The 22,439-nt window shown below is 29.2% G+C and overlaps 1 protein-coding gene across 1 annotated transcript; it reads left to right on the forward strand.

Annotated features, from left to right (window-relative positions):
• The first annotated feature begins 14,824 nt into the window (after positions 1–14,824).
• On the forward strand, positions 14,825–18,845 carry LOC129914467 (serine protease 7). The gene is made up of 5 exons (XM_055993737.1): positions 14,825–15,090; positions 15,166–15,519; positions 17,528–17,636; positions 17,987–18,273; positions 18,337–18,845. The coding sequence occupies exons 1-5, from the start codon at positions 15,012–15,014 to the stop codon at positions 18,636–18,638; spliced, it is 1,131 nt and encodes a 376-aa protein (XP_055849712.1). The 5' UTR covers positions 14,825–15,011; the 3' UTR covers positions 18,639–18,845.
• The last annotated feature ends 3,594 nt before the right edge of the window (positions 18,846–22,439 follow it).

The raw sequence follows: 22,439 nt of genomic DNA on the forward strand, positions 1-22,439 counted from the left end.
AAGTTATCCTGAATTTCAAACCACATGCAAATAAAAATAAATCACGCTTCAGTCCCTCCCACAGTTTTCTATAGCTGCCGCGAAATGCGTTTTTCAACTAATTAAAAAAGCACGCACTATGATTCAAGTTAAACTGTACCCAAATCGACATTGCGTGGATGATGTCACACCCAATAACTAAAAATGGAAGAAAAACTAACGCGTAACGCGACTTTATAAATATAGGAAGAGGAAACATCCCCGCAGCAGGACATCCTTGTATATGCCGCAGCACATCACGCAGCTTGAAGGCAAAAAAAAAAATACTTTACTGCCATAAACACCATTACCACCGATGTTATCCTAAGCCTACTATCCTGGCAACGACAGGAGGCGACTATCCTAAAAACGAAAAAGGGTTAAGCAAGCCTTTCAGATGTTTCTTATTTAACCCTTTTGCCAAACGTTGCTGATGGCTGTTGCTTTTGTGAGGAAGAAGGCTTGGATCTTTTTGTATATTCTTCAGTCGTAACCACCCTCATGGGCATTCGTCTTGTTAAGACATCAAATTTATTGTCGAAAAGGAAATTAAAAGGATTTTCTTAAACTCTGCGAGATGTTAGGGAGACAACCCACTAAAATCTCTTTCTGCGGGATGGCCATAGCAATGATAGCTCTGCTGGAAAAAAAAAGTATCAAATTTCAAATTTTAGGTCGTGGATAGAGGAAAGGGTTTTAATTATTAAAAATGCTGCAACTCTTTTTAGTTTTTTTTTTTTTTTTCTTTTATTGAGAATTTTGTATTTCAATTGGGATTGGGATTTATTAGGAACATGAAGCCATTTGGGAGTTGTTTATTTGAGAATTGAGATACAGACAAAGAACTGACCGGTTGGCATGGAAGGTAGTCATGGTTTAAGCCTTCTTATCACTAATGGACGTGAACTTCAAATGGACTTTGGTTACAATTTGGCAAAAAAAGGAAGGATTTCTTCCTTTTCGGTTGGTGTACCTATATGGTTGGTCATTTATTATGTATGAAGGAAATTAGTATAAGGACTTGTTAGAGTGCTAATCCTATTTCTGATGTGCGTGTGTAGGTACCGCATGATGAAATATTGTATTTTGACACTTCAAACGTGGACGAGGGTCAGTAATGTTTGTTTGATGTTTAACAAAATATGGTATCAATTTCGGTTTCGTAATGATTAGTGCAATGAACTGTAAAGGAAAAAATTCTGAGTTCAAAACTATCCTCTATAACCAAGACTTTTAACTGAAGAAACTAAATTGACGAAAACGCCCCCACAAGTGTATGGGCCAAAAGTGTATGGCTAAAAAATTGTCCCTTTGGTTGAATTCAACTTTTCTTGGAGAAAAAGTACAAATTACCAAAAAAAACTTAATTGAATTATAAAATTAACACTATTAACGTTTACAACAAAATACAATGAAACCCAAATTTTTATTAAATTGTTTGCAAATCACGTAACATTGTAACGCAGTAGTTTTTTACATCAATCTCATGACATTAAGAAAAATTTCTTAAAATATCTAAGTTTTAACTTTATTCCAATCACAGTAGGTAGGTACTAATTTTACATAATATTCAAAAATTTAAAAATATTTTACATTTTGTCCCCAGCAAGAAATAAAATCTTATCTACACTGCGTTACCATGTGAAAACAAACTAAAAGCTACTGTAATTTAATATAATGTACCTCACTTAGTTCGACTGGTTGTAACTCTTTAAATAAATGATAGCCTTTGATTAGGGAGAATAAACTTAAAAAATGAATAGCATCGAAGTCACTGAAAGAGGTGCTAGTGTTTATTGTTCAACCACTGCGTTACAGCATTTGTGAGATAAGTATAGAAAACATTTGTCTTGTTGTTGACAATGACAATGTTTTTCAATTAATTTCATATTTACGATATAATAAGATATTTACAACTGCGTTACTACTCCACTGCGTTACCAAAAATAGAAAATTGGTAAAGCAGCTGTTTTAGAAAATATGCAACAAATTGCATATAAATAAATTGAATTCAGCTTGTTGTGGAGTATTAATTTAAAAATATTATTCATTTATTACAATTTAAAAGATTTATTACATGACAATGGCAAGTCACTTAACTTAATCAAAATATTCACCAAAAGCTATGGATTATAATATAGATACTATACAAACACTTTGAAGTCTTATGAAAAATGTATATGATAATATGATTAATATAATATCACATAAATAATATTGTCATTTGGTACTATTTGCAATGTGTTCTTTTCGTTTTTTGTCAAATTTTGGATTTATAAGGTTCGGCGGGTCAAACTTTACCTTAACTATAAGAGTGTACTTTAAAAATTAACAAACAATGTACGATACAGAAAAACTTGAGTCAACACTTCCGGATCGAATACCAGTCAATTTTATTGATTTATTGTATTAAAACTTTCTAGATTTGTTAATTTTAAGGTATTTGAGTTATAACTGAAGAAGTAAGGCGGAATGGTTTTTTATTTTGTTTTCCAATCTTTTTAAAGAACAAAATTTTGTAGGTAAAGTAATACTCTGGTACTAAGATAACCACTGCGTTACCTTATGTCACCAGTTTTTTTATAGCATTCTTCTGATTCTGATTACTTAAAAATGTCCTATCTTCATACGTCCCGATTTTACATCGTAACTTGAAGCTTCTAACTGTAAGATAAATTAAGCTTTTGCTATTTTTCATCCGTTTTTAGAAAATTTAAAGTCTTTAACCCTTTCGAACCCAAGCTATGAAAATCAATATTAAAAAATGTTTTTTCAGTATTATCGTGTCAAAGGCATCACAACTAAGAAATATGAATAGCAAAAAGTTATTTTCCAAAATAATAAATAGCAAAACTAATGTGTTACTCTCATTTTACATGTAAGTAACATGCACTGCCTATGACCAACAAAAAAAATCGGACAACCAGTGCCGGTTTAAGCACTACCGGCGCCCCTGGGCAAGATTGCAAGTGGCGCCTCTCAAAAAAAAAATAATTTTAAAACAATTTTTAAAATCACGAAAAAAGCAATAGCAGATTACCTCTCATATACTTGTTAATGCATTTATTGACAATGCACAGTGGTTCCGTAGTAGGCCATAGGCCGAAATATCGATGTCAATATAATGACTTAATTTTTCGTTATATTTGTTATAAAAATCCTATTCTTTAAGATGGCATAACAGAAATTTTGAGAAAATAACGGAACTTTTCATATCGACCATGAAAAGTTGTCGAAAAAAGGCTGTTTTCATTGCTTTATTTTTGGTCCCGAATCAACTTAAACTTTTAAGTGTATTTTCCGGTTAAAATTATTTTAAAGTTTTTTTTTTTTGTTATGGAACTTAAAGTTGAAGGTATGTACTATATTTAAAGAGTTTAAAATTCTATTTTATTTAAAATTTTCAATAAAAAACAGACTAGAAAAGGATTGGTTCAAATTCCATACTTTTGTTTTTCTTCTCACTTTAACGGAGCTTTTAACTATGTTGTCATCAATATAAATACATGATTCATATATATAAATTTTCTCTAGCATGTGCAGTTTCTTAAACAATTGAATCTGTCTGCGAATAAGTGCGACGGGCTACGACTGACCCTTTCACACCCACTGTTTCAATTTACCCGTATTTCTCATATTTAAAACTTTTTCATAATATTTTTTTTTTTTAAGTTTTTATGTTTTCCGTAAGTTTTTGTACATATTTTTATAAAAATATATGATATTAAGCAAGCTTTAAATCTAAAATGTAACATAAAAATTATGACTGAAATAAAAAAAAAAAAAACAAAATAAATAATTTCAAAAAAATAACTTATCATTTGTTTGTATGTTGATTCAAGGCTTCTTTTTACATATATAATATATACAAGATTTCTTTATAAATCAATTATTGTTTTTCATTTGAATTATTCTTTTTTATTGCTAAAAAAATATATTCTCACACATATTCAAGTATATTTTGTTGCTATCCTAACCATAATCCCCTATGGCCGCCCTTCTTAGCAACCGGTACCACTGTGCAATGTGCAGTTTATTAAAGTACATAAGGTTAACTTTAAAAAAAATTAAATATTCATGTCATTTAGGCTCAATTGAAAAGTTTACCTTTTTTTCTGACTTTTTTGTTTAAACACATTTAAGGAGTAGGTACAGTTGGTTTTATTTGAACAATATTTTTTCAAAAACTTTTTCAACTAGGTACATTAATGTCGTTTTCGATTGGAATAGAAAAAAATTGGGGCGCCTTTGTGAAAGTAAAAATAAATAAAACATCGATTGGATAGACTTCGTTATTTATAAAACTTTTGTAAAAGTTCGGGGCGCCTGCGGCGCCCCTCAGTGCTTGCGCCTCTGGGCGACGGCCCAGGCTGCCCCCCCCCTAAAACCGGCCCTGCGGACAACTGAGAAAATAACTTTTTATGAAACTATAATGTATGCTACTTCTTCTAAGCCAAAAAACTAAACACTTTCTGCATTAACGTTTTTTTAATCTTTTTTTCAAAATTATGACCATATATAAAAAAAAGAAAAAAAAAATGTGAATTTCAGTCCCTTTTTCGATAAAAAAATAAAGGTATAATATTTGACTAACTTTTTGTAATAATCCAGTAACTAGGCATTATTATCTTTCAAATAAGCCATCGAAACCTAAAAAATTATTTAATTTAATATTTTTTACGAATTTTTAAAAATATGTTACATGAGAGTAACGCTGGGTCCGAATGGGTTAAGCTAATTTTTGGTTACACAATGAAATAAACTATTAAAAATATTTAAATGAAATTAATTTTTCTGTGATTTTACTTACGTTGTCAGAGAGCTAAATCATATGATTTAATAAATAAAATTGAAGTTTTCAGTAAAGTAACGCAGTTGTTTAGTTTTATAAACCTATCATAAATATACAGTGCTGCTAAAAACATTCCGAATTTTTTTGTCATTTTCATCAAATAAAATTTTAAAATACAAAACTGGAACAAAATATTGTTTTAGTATTTTTTCTACATCCTTAATATATCAATTAAGGAATTTGAACACAAAATAATGTTCTTTAATATATTAAAAAAATTTAAAAATCGAAAAATGAAGGAAAGTCAGAATTTCGTCTGTGCAAAACTAACCGGATTTTTCAAGGATTTCTGTCACTTCTGTAAAATTTTTGTTTGCAGTGACAAACAAAGTTGTTAGCTTTGTGAATTGTACAAATTATTTAATGGAATAACGGAAAAAACGCATTATAGTCATAAAATTCGTTACTAAGTCGTAGAACACTTTCAAGTCGAAATAAAACCAAATGTTATCCCTTTGGGATGTTGTAAATTGCAACGTCAAGTGAGTATGATATCGTCAAATAGTAAAAAAGAGAAAAATCAGTTAAAGCAGATCACTAGGGTGGATGCGATAACAAAATATACCTAAAAACTGATAGGCGAATAAAGAGTTTTTGATTAAAGATCCTTTTGCGACTTCTTAATCGATTTGTGAGGCGCTTAATCTGCTTTCAACATCAAGTACAGTAAGGAAGGCTTTGAGAGATTTGGTATTAATCTCTTTCCGCTCGGAAAAAAGCCATTCCTTAATGCTAAGCATTGTCTAAAGAGGTAGGCAATGAAAGGATCTTAAGAAAAACTTTAAATTTTAAAATGAAAATACTTCATCATGCTTGTATTTACAAAAAATCATCTGAATTGCTTGATAACAAAACGGAAAATATGTTTTTTCAATGATTAAAGCAATTTTAACTTGTTCTATTCCGATTGTAAAATGGCAGCCAGGCGCTAAAACATAGACATGTTTGAAACCAAAAAAATGTGCTCCCTACCGTGAAACTCAGAAGAGGATCATTGATGGTTTGGGGTTTTTTCAGCTGCAGGTTCTACCCCGTTGCACTAAATCAACGGATTTATGAATCATTTCCAGAATGGAGAGATGTTGGAGTCGATAATGGCTCCATAAAAGGAGAAAGAAATGCCATTACATTGGCTTTTCCTGCAAGTTAAGATGCCAAAAATTCTTAAAAGCTCGTAAAACGGTATTTCGGGGTAGACAATACTCCTGGTATGACATAGCCGCAACAATTATCCGACTTGAACCCGATTGAAAATTTGTGGGTCATCTTTAAGTGACAAGTAGAGAAGAAAAAGCACACCTCAGCAACTAACGTACTTGTAGCTTTGAAAAATAACTAGGAGCATATTCCTAGTTCTATTTTATTAAATTTGGCCGAGTCCAAGTCTCATTGGGGCAAAGCAGTTTTCGAAAACAAAGGTTTCTCAACAAAATATTAACTTTAAACATTAACATTAAAAAATCCGGTTAGTTTTTCACATCCGTAATTCTGGCTTTGCTTCATTTTTCAATTTTTAAATTTTTGTAATGTGTCAAAGATCATTATTTTCTGTTGAAATTGCTTAATTGATATATGAACGACCTAGAAAAAATATTAAAACAATATTTTGTTTCAGTTTTGTGTTTTAAAATTTTATTTGATGAAAATGGTAAAAAAATCCGGAATGTTTTTAGCAGCACTGTATATATTCAAAACATCGCTGAAAATGTTATTTTATAATAGATTAAAGTATAACCATTCTATATCATTTAAAAATAAAATGCACGACTGGGTCGCACGAACTTGCTCTTAGAGTTCAAATTGCTTAAGTTTTTAAGACTTTTTATATAGAAACTTGGGAAATGTAGGTATATATAAAAAAAAAAAAAAAAAACAAATAAAAAAAATATAATTCATTTTTCAAAATAATAAAACAATATCTGAAATCAAATCGCCCCACAAAACAAGTACGCAGTTTTATTTGATATATTAAGGTGCATTTTTAGAAAAAAAATTTTCAAAATCGTTAGAGCCGTTTTTTAAAAAACTAATTTTTTATAAATAATTTTTTGAAAAAAAAAGTTTTAAAATAAAAGTGGCATGCCATTTTGTAGAAATCACTTATCAACATCTAAAAATCAAATTTCAAAAAAATTCAATGTCACGTTTTCGAAAATTTGATTTTTCAAAAAAAAAAATTCAAAAGTTTTTTAAAAATCCAAAAATTATTTTTTTCAAAATTTTATTTTTGGCTTATATTTAAAGTATATAAATGCTTTGGTATAAAAAATTTCGTTGAAATACATAAAGCAGTTTTGCAGAAAATCAGAATTGAAAAAAAGCGGTCCTATGGCAGATACCGTGATTTTTCGTAATGATTTTCAAAAAAAAAATTGTTTAAAAACTAACATTTGAATTTTTTTTAGCAAAATCGTTGCAGCCGTTTTCGTGAAATTAAACTTTTCCGAAATTTTTGTATGACAGGTACCGTTATTTTTGGACCAAAAAAATTAATTCCAAAAATCCCTCTAGAGAGCCTCCAAAAAATTCTACATACCAAGTTTGAAGACAATCGGTCCATCCGTTCAGGCTGTAGCTCCTTATACAGACAGACAGACAGACAGACGGACTTCCGGGACCCATTTTTTTTGGCATTCTCTACCATCGTAATGTCATGGAAAAATGTTATCTCAACTTTTTTTTTTTTGTACGAATGCATAACTTGATATATACATAGTACCTATATCGCAAGTAAAAATAATAAAATATTGATACAAATTTTCATATTTTTTGATAATTCACTGCCCTAATTAGACATCAAAAAGTATTTTTGCCAGTATACTTTCTTTTATCGATTTATGTAGTAGCAGTAGACTCAAAAGTTTCCATTATTTTCATGAGACCAACCAAAAAATACCTAGGTAAAATGCATGGCAAAATCAAAAAGGAGTTTCTAAAGAAATAAAGTCAAATCTTGAAAAATTATACAAAAAAAAACAGCATTTCAAGGGAAAACCATGAATATAAAAATTTGTATTAAAAATCTTTCCTAAAAACTATAGAACAGTCATAATTTATGCCGACAAGTTCATTTAACTCTTCTTCATTAATATGATAAAGACCCCATTCGATTTCTTCAAACCATAATCTTTTGTTTTAAGTTAGATGACTAAGCAAAATATTAAATTACCTAATAAAATTCCCTTTCAAATAATATTATATTCTTGGTTTGAATATTTTTCGAGTTAAAAGTCCATCTCTCAAATATTTCTTTTTTAATTCAAGGTATTTGATGGCAATGTAAATTGTAAATCACTTTTGATACAATTTTGAGAATATTGAGGTTTGGATTTATTTCCTGACAAAATAAAAACCACTACAACTACCATTCATTAAGATATTATTTCCGACCATATTGACTTAAATGGGTTAAATGGGCTAGTCTTTTTTAGAATCTCTGGGCATCCCCATAATTCTGACGAAAATTGTTTCTATGTAAATTCAGTTGAACGAAAGGTTTCCATTCGTGGTTAGATGATTGAGCAACAACTGCGCACTGCGATTATAATGTTCTTGTTTTTTATAAGAAAAAAAAAAAAAAAAACAAAAACAGCAAAGTTAAATTTTTAGCATAAAAAACAAGTTCAAGGCAAGTTTCTATTTTGAGATGTTATCTTTTTTTCTTTGTTGTTATTAACACCTAAAAGAATAATTCCTATCTTAACAGCTAAATGTTTTAAACAAGAAAAAAAAAAAACAAATAAACAATCTAAATAATTAGGAATGTTAGCCTAGGTTAAAATGTCTCATCCTAATCTAGCTTAACATTGTCTTAAGGGGCAAACATATTTATTATATTATACAGGGTGTCCCAAAAGTTAACGATGAAACGAAAACGGTACATAGGGTAGGTGGTGACAGTTGTCAGAAAAATAATAAAAAAAAATCGCAGCCATATATTTTGTGAGTTGTGGGCATTTGAAAAAAATTCGAAAAAATGGTCACCCTGTGACGGTTTTTCATGTTCCGTGACTACAAATCTTAATTTTTTTCACTTTTTTCTTTTGTTACACAACCTTAAATAACCCTGCTACCAAATGCATTCAAAAATTTTAACTCAGTTGCATCAGTTGAAAAGCAAATATTACTTTTTTGCCCAATTAAGTAATAAACATTTTTACATGACTCTAATTCAATGAACCGTAGTGTAAAAAAAATGCACTATGATGTTTCGGCAAGTTACCTTAAAAGTTGGTGTGTTCAATTCTCTTTTCAAATGGAACATATCAGTACTTTTTGTGCCAAAATAACTTCAACATCGAAAAACTTGGCTCTTTTTTGACAGTAATGTTTTTGTTGTGATTCAATTTTCTACAAAATACTTCAACGCAAATATAAATTGCTCTATTGTAATATTCATTTGATAATTTTAAAAGTGTCCTAAAAAGGACATTACATCTCTTGTTTCATTATATTTTCTTTTGTTTTTCATTTTTACTTGCTCTATAGGGCAAGTATTGGTTTCGTGTAGAAAAAAAAATCGAGGTTTTAATCAAAACCAACATTACGATCGATGATGAGGAAGATCAAAAAAGTGGTTTTCGTCATGCCGCACAGTGGCCCATTTAGGCAAAAGTGCTTGCAATATTCATTTTTCGGGTGGGTCTACAATGAAAAACTTTTTAGATCAGTGCATTCACAAATGTTTGGAGCTCGAGTATTCGAAAAAAAATTTCAATTTGGGTTATTGGTTTTTTAATTTTTTTTCTTAACTTTGAGTGTTTAAACTAGGAAGAGGACTTCTAAAACGTTTTGATTTTTATTTTTTTTCATATGCTGTGTAATTATTAAAAAAATAAAACATTTATTTTTTAGTTGTTTAATTTAATGTTTTTTGAAATTGCATAGAAAAAAAAAGATTCCTACGTAATCAAACCAAGCTCAGCTGATTCAAAATCCTTATATATTTCTTAATAAAAATCAAAAAGCTCAGCTGCGTCATTTTGCATCCAACTGAGCTAGAGCGATTTGATTTGATAAAGTCAGTCATTTTTTCGACTTTTTTTCTCATGTGTAAAAATAAAATTTTGGAAAATTAGAGTTTTTTGTTTTGTATGTGATGGATTCCAATAACATGACTTTTATTTAAAAGGAAAAACATATTTTATGTATATTTACTACCTAATTTGTCTGAAAGGGTTTTATAGCTTATTTCTTTTAAACCTCTAATAAAACTTTTAATTAATATCATTAAATTCCTATATCATTAAATTTCTACAGACAGGTAGTTTTCATGGGATGTCATAAAATTATAAGTAATAAAAGGATTAGAATATTTTTTGGTGCTGGTATTTATTTTTAAGGTATAAAAAGATGAAACACTAAGATGAAATGAAATTTAAAGTTTAAAAGAGCGGTCGCATAGTTCAACAAAAATATTTAAAAATAAAATATTTTTGTTGAAAAAAAATGGATCGCAGCCAATAGATCGAAACATAACAACAGAAGAAACGGGTGATCTTCCAACTACATCAATGTTATCAGTAGGAAGGCCAAGGAAACCAGTCGATGAGTGCTCAACATTCACAAAAAAACAAAAACTAATCAAAGCTACAAGGGAGATAAGTACTGAACATCTCTCTGATACTTTAAGTATTAGATATAATAAGGACCATCAGAAAGCGAAGGGTGATATAATTAAGGCAACATCTACTACAAAGAAAGCTTTCCCACTCCACAACAAAATCCCATTAAATATACTAATGAGAACGCGTTAGCTTTTTTTATGGATTTGGGTCTCTCCAAAGAAAAATACAAAATCCTGCGAACTTCGTTGAGACACCACAACATAGATGTTTTGCCATCCTATAGTGCAATAACAGCTGCGAAAAAAGAAGCTGTTCCAGATAACTGCGAAGTCACGGAAATGTCAGCTAGAGTGAAACTTCAAGACATGATGGACCATACTACAAGGAGCCTATTAGAAAGCAAAACTGAAGATCAAATAACTGCACTCCCAAGAAGTTTGACGCTACTGAGTAAATGGGGCTGCGATGGATCTTCTGGACAAAGTGCCTACAAGCAAAAAATATCATCAAATATCAATCACTACCACTTGGAGAACTGTCAGAAGAAGCCCAAGAGTGCAAAAATAAAGACTACAAGAAGTACAGATATCAAAACACGTGCAAAGTTTCAAGGATTCGGCAGAATGAAGACCTATTTAACATGCTTGCAACCTCATCGGATCCACTTATTTCTTTCTTAAGGCATGTAAGAACCCAAAAAGATCTGAAAGAACAATACTCTCCAGAAATGATGAGTTTATTACAAATTACCCCGGACTTAGATGATTAATCCAGTCAAATAAGGGTTTAACCTCGGAATGAATGTTAGTAGAAATTTTTTTTGCTCAATATCTTCCTTTTGCCATTCTATAACATATCTCAAAAGTCTAGAAAAATCTCATGTCCGCTTGTCGCGATTTCAAGGTCAAATCGCGAAATGGAGATTTTCAAAATTAGCAAAAGTAGGCTATGGTATTATATACACATATGATACATGATTTCAAGGTATTTTTTAATGCAAATTCCAAAAAATCTAAAATCAAGACAATCTGACGTCTCTGGAAAAAGTTATACCTGTTTTTCATCTGTCAACTCATATTATTATAACAGTTGCAAACTTACTGCCGAAAAACCCTTAAAAGTTATGGTAGATGAACCAAATTTTGCATGAAAATTTTAGAATCCATCATTATTAAAAATCAAAACAATCCATTACAAAAAATATATATACCTACGAAATAATGGTATTTTTTGATGGAGGGGCAAATTTTAGGATATGCACTAAAGAAGATTCTTGTTCATCTTAGGAATATGTGCTAATAGGCTAATTTTTTCATTTTAATCTTTGTTTGGATATTCTTTAACTACCCTTAAAAATCTAAAAAAATCTCATGTCCGCAAGTCCTACTTTTCTTGGTTTGAAGATAAGGTGCAGATTTTAAAAAATTGAAAAACTACACTTCAGATATTTGTGTCAGATCAACATGAATAAGGTGCATTACTTTTCAAGGATGGTCAGGTTGACTTGTTGGTGAGTTTTATTGGAATAAGTGTTAAAGAATACCTTTATATCATGTCGCTTATGTTGGTATACATATAAAAATTTAAACTTTTCTTATTAATTTTTTAAAATCTGCACCTTATTTTCAAACCAAGAAAATTAGGACTTGCGGACATGAGATGTTTTTAGATTTTTGAGGGTAGTAAAAGAATATCCAAACAAAGATTAAAATGAAAAAATTAGCCTATTAGCACTTATTCCTAAGATTTAACAAGAATCTTCTTTAGTGCATATCCTAAAATTTGCCCCTCCATCAAAAAATACCATTATTTCGTAGGTATATATATTTTTTGTAATGGATTGTTTTGATTTTTAATAATGATGGATTCTAAAATTTTCATGCAAAATTTGGTTCATCTACCATAACTTTTAAGGGTTTTTCGGCAGTAAGTTTGCAACTGTTATAATAATATGAGTTGACAGATGAAAAACAGGTATAACTTTTTCCAGAGACGTCAGATTGTCTTGATTTTAGATTTTTTGGAATTTGCATTAAAAAATACCTTGAAATCATGTATCATATGTGTATATAATACCATAGCCTACTTTTGCTAATTTTGAAAATCTCCATTTCGCGATTTGACCTTGAAATCGCGACAAGCGGACATGAGATTTTTCTAGACTTTTGAGATATGTTATAGAATGGCAAAAGGAAGATATTGAGCAAAAAAAATTTCTACTAACATTCATTCCGAGATTTACCCCTTTTTTCTCCTTATTTGACTGTATTAGATAGTTTTAAAGAAATCTAGTGTTTTTTATGTCTTAATTTGTTACTTTTACCCTTTTCCACTATTTGACTTGTAATATATCACTAAAATACACTATAAATGTACTCTTGTATAAAGAAAAATAAAAAATTGCATACAAAAAAAAAAAAATACTTTTTTCCCCACTGTTTCACTCGAATTGGTTCTTTTCCTTTTTCCCCACTGAGTCACTTCACTCAGATTACTTCAGAAATTGATTTTGACGATTGTATATCAATATACCATAGTGTTTATGACCTTATCTAAAACTTCTTACATTAACACCAAATTCTGAAACACCCTGTAAAGTTTTTTTTTTTGAAACTCACAATTTTCATAGCCTTGGAAATTTCCTTCAATTAAAAAAAAAAAAAAAATTGTGGCGATATCTTTATTTGTTTAGAAGATATTAATTTTGCAAGCAAAAAAGTCAAAACGGGCCACTGTGTGCCGTCCGTCGGTCTGTGCGTCTGTGCGTCCATCTGTACATCGAGCTAGGGCCTAAACGGATTAATGGATTTGCTTGAAACTTGGTACAGATGATTTTTACGTAATTCCCTAGACCCGTTTTTTTTTTTTATTTTTTTAATATCTCCATTTTAACTCATACCTCCCATATAACGTTTTCGAGGTATTGCAAATTTCTCGAAAACGACTCTAACGATTTTGATCAAATTTGGTGTGCGGAATACTCTTATTGATTCTAACAAAACTGCGTTTTTAGTTTTTCTCAAAAAATGCGGAGAACGGAAATATGGCTTTGCCGTTTTTCAAAAATTTACATATTTTTTAAGTTCATATATTTCATCAAAGCATTAGTTATTTTATTTAAAATTTACAGAGATCATTAAGTATAAAATGTTAAAAAAAATATTTTTAAAAACATTTTTGAAAAAAGAAATTTTTAATTTAATTTTCAAACTTTTGATTTTTTTTATTTTTTTTCTACAAAATCTTAAATTTCCAATAGATATTTAAGATAAAGATACTGTGAACTACAAGAGCAAGTACGTGCGACCCAGTCGTGCATTTTATTTTTTTAAACTTTATACTTCAATAAAAATCTCAAACAAAATAAGAAAGCAAAAAACATACAAAAAATTTCATTAAAATTTCAACAGAAACAAGATAATTATCAACTTAAAAAATTAGTAAGAAATTACGGTCACATAAAAATTTATTTGGCACCGTTGATGACTTTTAACATCTCTTTGTTACCACTTCATCAATCACTCTTTTGTCTTGTAAATCACTTCACGTGCTTAAAACTTGAAACGAATATTAACCTCAATATTTTTGATATAATTGGTTTCTTAAAAGCGATTATTGAAAAATAAGTTAATATACAAACAAATGTATGCCATTTGGTTAAACAAAGGATAATGAGATAATTTTTATGAACTATGGATGTTAGGCTGATAGAAATGTAAAAAGGGAAGCATTCAGAAGCCTTCTGAAAGTGTTTTATTCGCACGAATATGATAGGCACACGGGTGCGAATTTGGTTTATACTTTTTCATGTCGCTAGAACTTTTTTCGGTCACAATATTTTATAGAGAATCAAGTATGAAATTGATGTAGAATATTCCGAGGAATTCGAATATTGTATTCACAATTCCGAAAAAAAAAATATGTTCACCCTTATAATGAGACTTTTTTGTAACCACTTTTTTGAAAAATTGTAATTTTTGTATTTTTTACCTGACAAATTCGCACCCATGTGCCGACAGAGTGTTAAACGTCAAAGAAAATTTCTTAGTAGTATAACAAAAAAAATCATATTTGATTATTCACCAATACAGATATAAAATTTCAAAATTGAGTGGAAGCGATTCAAAATGTTTTATTGGGAATTCGGAATGAGTGAATCCTTGAGTGAAACCAATCAAAAAATGACAATTATTAAAAAGTTATACATTTTTTTGGAAAACCAGATTTATTTGTATGAAGCGGATAATAGCGGATAATGCCGCCATACTATTTTGTTGTCTTCGTCGTTGTTTGTTATCGCCATAGCTTCAAAAAGTACCGGAACTGACTAGCAGATAGACTTATCAATGTATACCTATACAAATCAAAAACATTAGGTTAAAACGGCGACAAGTCGTTCAAGTCCAAGATGATCCGAAACGGATCATTATTTTATTTGTTTCTTTCGCCAACGTAGTTATATTTCGTACTGCACCGGTTGAGTCGTAGATACTTTTTGAAAATTAATTTTAAGTGATTTTTTGTAATTTTCGTGTCCTTATAATTTAAGAATTTATAAAAAAAAAAATTATGAAATGTATTTCAAAACAAGTTTAAATATTTGTTTTACAATTTTGGGATTTATTTATATTCCCCAATTCACAAGTGCCCAGTGTAAGTGAAAGAAAAAAAAATATTCAAGGTGTATCTTTTGCATTAAAACCAACTTTCGAAAATATTTTTTTGCAGCTCAATGTTTGAATCCAAACCAAAGAAGCGGTAATTGCATTTCGATTTATGATTGTCCATCACTTTTAAGTGTGGCGGCACGTAAGCCGCTACAAGATATTGATAGATGGTTTTTACGGAGTTCTCAATGTCGTGGAGGATTGGGAAATGGACCCCATGTTTGTTGTACCGATGACACAGATTACGTAAGACAACCAACGGTCTTATTTCCTGCAGAAAATGTTAACCAATCACAAAGAGGAGAGTTGCCAGAACTTTCGGCTTGTGGTGGAGTAAAATTGCAAAATAAGATCTTTGGTGGAGATGATACGGATTTATCTGAGTTTCCATGGTTGGCTATGTTGGAGTATGAAAGTGAGTATAAGATGCAAGTGTGTATTATTGAGTTAATTACTTATATATCTCCTAGTTTTTTTTTTTTTTGAAAACAAGAGATTTAACAAGCACGAGATTTCGGACAAAGCAAAATTGTTATGTGTGGAAAATTAATTATTCTGACTTTTAACTTTCGTAGATGCGTTAGGGATATTTTATGCTGATAAAATTTTAAAAATTAATTAACAAAAATTCTAAATTATTTTTTTTTCAAATATAATTATATTGGATTAATAAAATTAAAGAACAGAAAATTCGAAAAAAAACCCAACCTTTGTGGTGCAAGGCATTAATTGTATATAAGAAGTTTGAATTTCATTTTTTTTTTTTTACAATTTAAACTTGCTATGACAATATTGGAGTTAGTTAGAATGACAAAGTGTCAAGTGCTAAAATTAACTAGGTTTTTTTTTTGACTTTTACATAAAAAATTATAGCTTTGAGCCAAAAAATTACAAAAGCAAGTTTTTCGCAATATTCCAAGACTCCAAAAAAGTCTCCCGTGGCATTTGTAACGACTTGTGACCTTTTTTCGTCGTCCAGTGTTTCCTGATCTACGAATGCTCTGTCATTATAGGGCTGTAAAAGTAACGACAAAATGAGTACCCGCATGCGTACGTTACTTTTGATACTAGTACCCGCATCAAAAATATCGTTACTCGTTACTTTCGCAACGAGTGTGTTTCGTATATTTCGTTGCCTTCGTAACTTTCACATGCTTCGTATGTTTCGTACATTTTCTACATTTCATGTATTTGATACGTTTCGTACCTACGTTGGTATGAGGGTGTAAAAATTTGAATTTTTTGAAAAAAAAACCAAAAACATTAAAATTAGTTGCGGCGTTCACATGTAATAAGAGTTTGAAGTTAGCTATATTGAATTTTTTTAGATTTTTTTTTAAATCAAATGTGGAAACTTTTTTGAATTTTTTCCTCATTTTTTCTACAAAACTTTGGATATTTTATGTTTATATTCGTTCAGTTACCATATCACAATTCTGAAATAATTTTATCCTTTTTCTGAAAAGTACATCGCGCAGATCTCGAAATATTAACACTTTAATACAACCATTTCGAACAATTTTTCATTGATTTTTTTCTATTGAGAGTGATTTTGAAACCTTGTTTTGTCTGCTTTTTTTGTGTTGAAAATTTTGCACCGAAAATAAAAAAAATTTTTGAAATTCCAAAAAACTTTTGTACATTCTTAAGCTACATTTCAAGACCAATAACACCAAGGCCATAAACAGATTGGTTGCGGTGTGGGTATATTCCGGGCACATTGAGAAAATTTCATAACGTCTCTTTTCATATTTCTGTATAAATTATCGATAACACAACGATTATTGAACCTTGGCACTATTGTTTTTATCGAGACAAAAGTAAACTATAGATTATTAATTGCAGTTAGCATTCTGACCACGGTAAACGGTAATGATACTGATACGAGATGCGAAATGCGACAAATTGAGTGTATCACTTCGTTTCGTATCTCATACATCGGATTTAGTATTGAAATTGGAATCGCGTTGTTACTCGTATACTTCGTATGTTTCGTAACATCAAGTCCCAGTAACGAAACATACGAGTAACGATACTGTTTACAAAGTATCGTTTCGTTACTCGTTACTGAAGTAAATACGAATACATACGATTTGCTACAACAGCTCTAGTCATTATTACTTTGTTCATTTTTCCTAAATAAAAGTATTTTGTATTGAATGAATGAACATACATTTATTTTTAATTCCTTATTTTATTGGCTTATTTATTTCTTATTTTTAACTTCCATTAACTATGTAGTTTTTAAATTTAAGACATTTGGAAAAATATCTTTTTGTGGGATTTCTTTCTGATGGCTAGATTTTGTACTTCTCAATCTCAGTTAATTGTGTGTTATTTACATAATAACTTATGAGTTTTTTAGTAACTTAAAATAAAATATGACTTTTTTAAAACTACAGAAATTTAATTTGTGTTTTCAGAAAATGGTCAAAGAAGCACAAACTGTGGTGGTTCATTAATTAATCGGAGATACGTTATAACTGCTGCCCACTGTGTAACTGGACGAATCCAACAAGATGTTGGAACATTGTGAGTACCTATATTTAATTTGTACACAAATGTGAAGAACTAAATCTAACAACTCCGAATCACTTAAGTGTGTTCTTCCCTTTGACTTTGTTGATCTTTGGGGATGTACACTCTAACATTTTCATCATGAATTGTTTATTATTCTTGTTATGTTATACAAATCTCGGTCTAAAGTTTGAGCTCAATAATTTTTATTTAAGGTATATACTAGCTTCTAACAAGATTGGAACTATTTCATCAATCTTGATCAAGGGAGCACATACAAACTCTATATCAAAATTGTTGTAGATTTCTTGAAAAACTATCTTAAAATACTTTGTAAAAATGTGTTTTCTTTAATCAAATTCAAGAGTAGGTGTTATTCTTGGAGAGCACGACACGACAAAGATAATTGATTGTGTAAATGGTACGTGTGCGGGTCCAGCTTTAAGATATGGCGTTGAGGAAGCAATACCTCATGAATCTTACAATGACAGACAAGTACATCGTCACAATGACATAGCTTTGGTGAGATTGGATCGAAATGTCATTTACTCAGACCAAATTAAACCAATTTGTCTGCCATTTACTCTACCCAACGAACAACTTCCCAGTGGAACTATGCTAACTGTTGTAGGTTGGGGAAGGACACAAGATAGTAAGTTCAGTTAGGCAAAAAAATATAATTTTTCTGTAATATTTTTTGTTTTATTGTTGACAGCTCAAAGAAGTACCATCAAACAAAAAGTTCAAGTCCCATTAATCGATCAAGATGAATGCCGTGAAAAGTTCCGTAGGGGTAATATTCAAATTATTGACAAACAAGTATGTGCGGGTGGTAATTATGAAAAAGATAGTTGTCATGGAGATTCCGGTGGACCATTGATGAGTTTTCGTCAAGGTGTTTGGGTGTTGGAAGGTATTATTTCGTATGGTTATGAGTGTGGACATAAAGGCTGGCCAGCAGTTCATTCAAGAGTTCCAAGTTATGAAAATTGGATAAGGGGAGTGATACGAGCTTAGTTAAGTTTGTACAAAAAAAAATTAAGTACTTTTTCAGTAAAGTGTGATTAATATTTATTTTTTAGGACGAAATAATTAAAGAAACAAAAAAAAATTAAATTTTAACCTAAACTTACAAATTATGTAGATTAAAGTAAGTTGTAAATTTGTGTTGAAAGTTTAGCGTAAATTATTATTTTGTGAATAAAACTGAAGATAAAGTACCTATGTTTTTGTGTTTTTTTTTTTGTTATGTATGTTTGATGTTGAAAAAAGGCAATATTTTGTATGAAAGCCATTTAAAACTAAACATTGTGTTAGCACTCCAATTATACTGAATTTTGAAATATCAACTTTTTAAATTTTAAATAAGTAATAGTAGAGTAACTAAAGCAAATTATTAGGGAACCCGGCCGAACAGCTCTGATTTTGACGATTTTTTTTTCAAACGTAGGTAATTAAAAATACTTTAAAGTCTATATTTAAAAAATTGCCGGTGTTGCCGTATTGTTTTTTTAAATTCAAATTAAATTTTTTTTTAACAAAACCATTTTTTTTGCTTAAATTTCATAAAACAAATGATAGCAAAAGATTCTCTAGGTAATTTAAGGAAAATATATAAAAGGCAGTAAGGGACAATCTTCCATCGTTTAAGCGATAAATGCAATTTTCTAACATTCTGACCTCAAACACAAAAAAAATATTTTGAAAACAACGGCAACACCTACAATATTTTAAAATACATTTTTAAAAAGCCAGAAGCTCATTCTTATCTCTTAAATTTAAATCCACTAAATTTAATCAAGACTTTTTGAAAAAATGGTCCTCAAACTCAGAATTCAAAAAAAAAATGTTATTAGAAAAATTTAAAATGACTTTTTTCCAAACTTTTTCTAATAAAATATGAATTTATTTAAAAAAAATGTTTGGCCATAAATATTATCAGTTGAATTTCGAAGTAAAAAAGGTAAAATATATCACACTTTTGAAAAAAAAAAATGAAAAATTACTTCAATTTCAATGGTTTTTTTTATTAAAACTGAATTTTTGCATTGAAATAATTAATTTGCTCAAAGACTGTGGTAAATAGGAACTTTAAATTTTTGCTATTTAACTTTCAACAGTAAGGGTTATTAAATGAATACAAAATAATTTTATGTTTAGATGTTGAACTTTAAAAAAAAATAAGTTACTTTTTTTTTCAAAACTTTTATAAAAAAAGTTCTTCGAAAATGAAATACTTTTTGATTTTTTTCATAAACCGTAATACATATTGACATTTCCTTTTATAATTTGAAATCATAATAAATGCTGCCAAAAAAAATTGAAAATAAAAACATTTTATATTACGACCAAGTTTAAAAAACGACATGTTAAAATTTTTTCAATAATTTTTTTTTTCAAAAATCTGAGTTCAATTACCATTCTTTCAAAAGCCGTTCATTCAATGAACTTAATTTTAATTTTACATATATGACTAAGCTTCTAGATTTTAAAAAATGTATATTTGAATATTGTAGGTGTTGCCGTTGTGTTCAAATATTTTTTTTTGTGTTTGAAGTCAATTAATAAGAAAATTGCATCTATCGCTTGAACTATGGAAGATTGTCTCTCACTCCCATATATTTTTTTTCCTTGAATTTCCTAGACAATCTTTAAGCATCAATTAATTTATGAAATTTAAGAAAAATTTTTGAAAAAAATTTGTTTTTGTTCACAAAAATCTTCAATTAAATTTAAAAAATCAAAACGGCAACACCGGCAATTTTTAATCTATAGACTTTAAAGTATTTTTAATTACCGACGTTTCAAAAAAAAGATCATCAAAATCTAAGCTGTTCGGCCGGGTTCCCTAATATTGCCAATTTTTGAGCTTTAGTTACTCCACTATAAATAATACAATATTTTTATAAAATTGGATCAGTGAAAATGAAAAAAATTATCATTTCTAAGTACATATTGAACAAAAATGGATACTGAGGCGTATGAGTAATTTTTTTTTTCTGTTTTAAATATTTAAAGGTAAATACAATGTTTTCTAATGAAAATAGTTTGGAACTCTGATCATACACTGAACCAAATCCTTACGTAAATACAACGAAAAAATTCATTGAGCCAACGAAAATTTAATTAATTTTCAGCCGATGAAAAATTTAATTGGCTCAACGAAATGGCTTTCATACGTTAATGAAGAACTTCATCAATCAACGAAAACTGTAGTATTTTAATGAAATTTTTCATAAAAATTTTTGAACGAGAGTTAATGAATTTTTACATCACTTTACGAAATTTTTCATGGATTAACGTAAAATTTAATTAACCACGGTGATATTTTTCGTTAGTCAATGTATTTTTTGATTAATTTATGAAAGAACTTTCGTTAGCTAACGAATTTTTTCGTAAATTTAATGAACATTTTTATTAAATTACGAAAAAATATTTGTTAGCTAACGAAACTTTTCGTTGTATTAATTGTATTTTTTTATTGGACTTGTTAAATTATTAATTTAATATAGTCCAAACCAAAAATTGGCGTTTCGACCCGGTGGAGCTCACTTAAGTCAACTGATGTCCGACTTATCGTGAGACACCTTGTCAATACGCAAATATTTTTTATATTCAGCTCAGCTTACATAGATTTTTAAACAAAAACCTAATGTGAACTATATAAAGCAAGATTCAATTTTTAATCATTAAAACAGAAATGCACCCAAGTCTACGTTTTTGTAAGGCAACGATTTTTTTCGTTAACTGATTTATTTTTTCATAAGCCAATGTAATATTTCATTAGTATATGAAGAATTTTCATAAGCTTATGAAGATTTTCGTTAGTTAATGTTGAATTTCATAAGTTAATGAATTTTTTCGTTACTTAATTAAAACTTTAATAAAGTAAGGAAAAAATTCTTATTTTTATTCTTTAAATGAGTATGAAATTTTTCGTTAATTGATGAATCTTTTCATTGAATTAGATTTTTTGGCACTAAAAGGGGAGAAAAAGTGTATGAAGCGTTTTCATTAATTGATGAAGGTTTTCATATTACGAAAAATTACATAATTTTGTTGAGCCAACGAAAGTTTCGTTGGGCCAACGAAAATGTAGTGTATGAAACGATTTTCGTAATTTTACGAAATTTATTATTTTCAGTGTATAATTTAATAGGTTGGTCATTCAAAACAGTTTAAACAATGAGTCTAAAATTACGAAATCGTCAAAATTGAATTAAAGATTTGGTTAGGTGCAATATTAAAAAAGAATAAAGATTTTTTAGTTTTTTTCGTAACGTATGGTACACATTTTTGATTTGCTAAACTGTATTTAACGAATTGTTAATTGGCAGAAAGATACTTCAAAATATTTTGTGGTGGCAACGTCTTATATAAATCGATGAACCCCGGCTGCATCCACGACGCCAATTTCTCCCGCTACGCCTGAAGTTATAACCTTATCTTGAATACTTATAGAGGATTTTAAAAAATTCAATCATTAAATAGGGTAAATAGGGATAAAAGGAGATGGTTTATTTACTCTATAGATACATTTTATACAGAAATATTATAGGCTTGAAAAAACTATAAAATAACAAAATTAAGTTATCAAGTGTTTTCTAAAACAAAAAAAAATATTGAAATTTTTTTGACAATTTGAATGATGCCACTAGAAAGATAATGAAAAAAAAAGTAAGCCGTCTGGTACGGATTTTTTTTACTACTTTGAAATATGATTTTTTGAAAAAAATTAAAATTTTCTCTTAAATAAAAACAAAAAATTTATAAAACAGATACCAGTGGATTAGTTTACTCGGTAAAATGCAAATTTTA

Source organism: Episyrphus balteatus, chromosome 3 (genome assembly GCF_945859705.1).
Source record: "Episyrphus balteatus chromosome 3, idEpiBalt1.1, whole genome shotgun sequence".
Classification (NCBI taxonomy): Eukaryota; Metazoa; Arthropoda; class Insecta; order Diptera; family Syrphidae; genus Episyrphus; species Episyrphus balteatus.

What these genes read in the sequence shown, in the direction of transcription:
- LOC129914467 (XM_055993737.1), top strand. Translation starts at nt 15,012, where the DNA reads ATGTATTTCAAAACAAGTTTAAATATTTGTTTTACAATTTTGGGATTT. An exon ending in CCAATTCACAAGTGCCCAGT is followed by an intron (nt 15,091 to 15,165) that starts GTAAGTGAAAGA and finishes ATTTTTTTGCAG; the next exon opens with CTCAATGTTTGAATCCAAAC. An exon ending in CAACAAGATGTTGGAACATT is followed by an intron (nt 17,637 to 17,986) that starts GTGAGTACCTAT and finishes ATCAAATTCAAG; the next exon opens with AGTAGGTGTTATTCTTGGAG.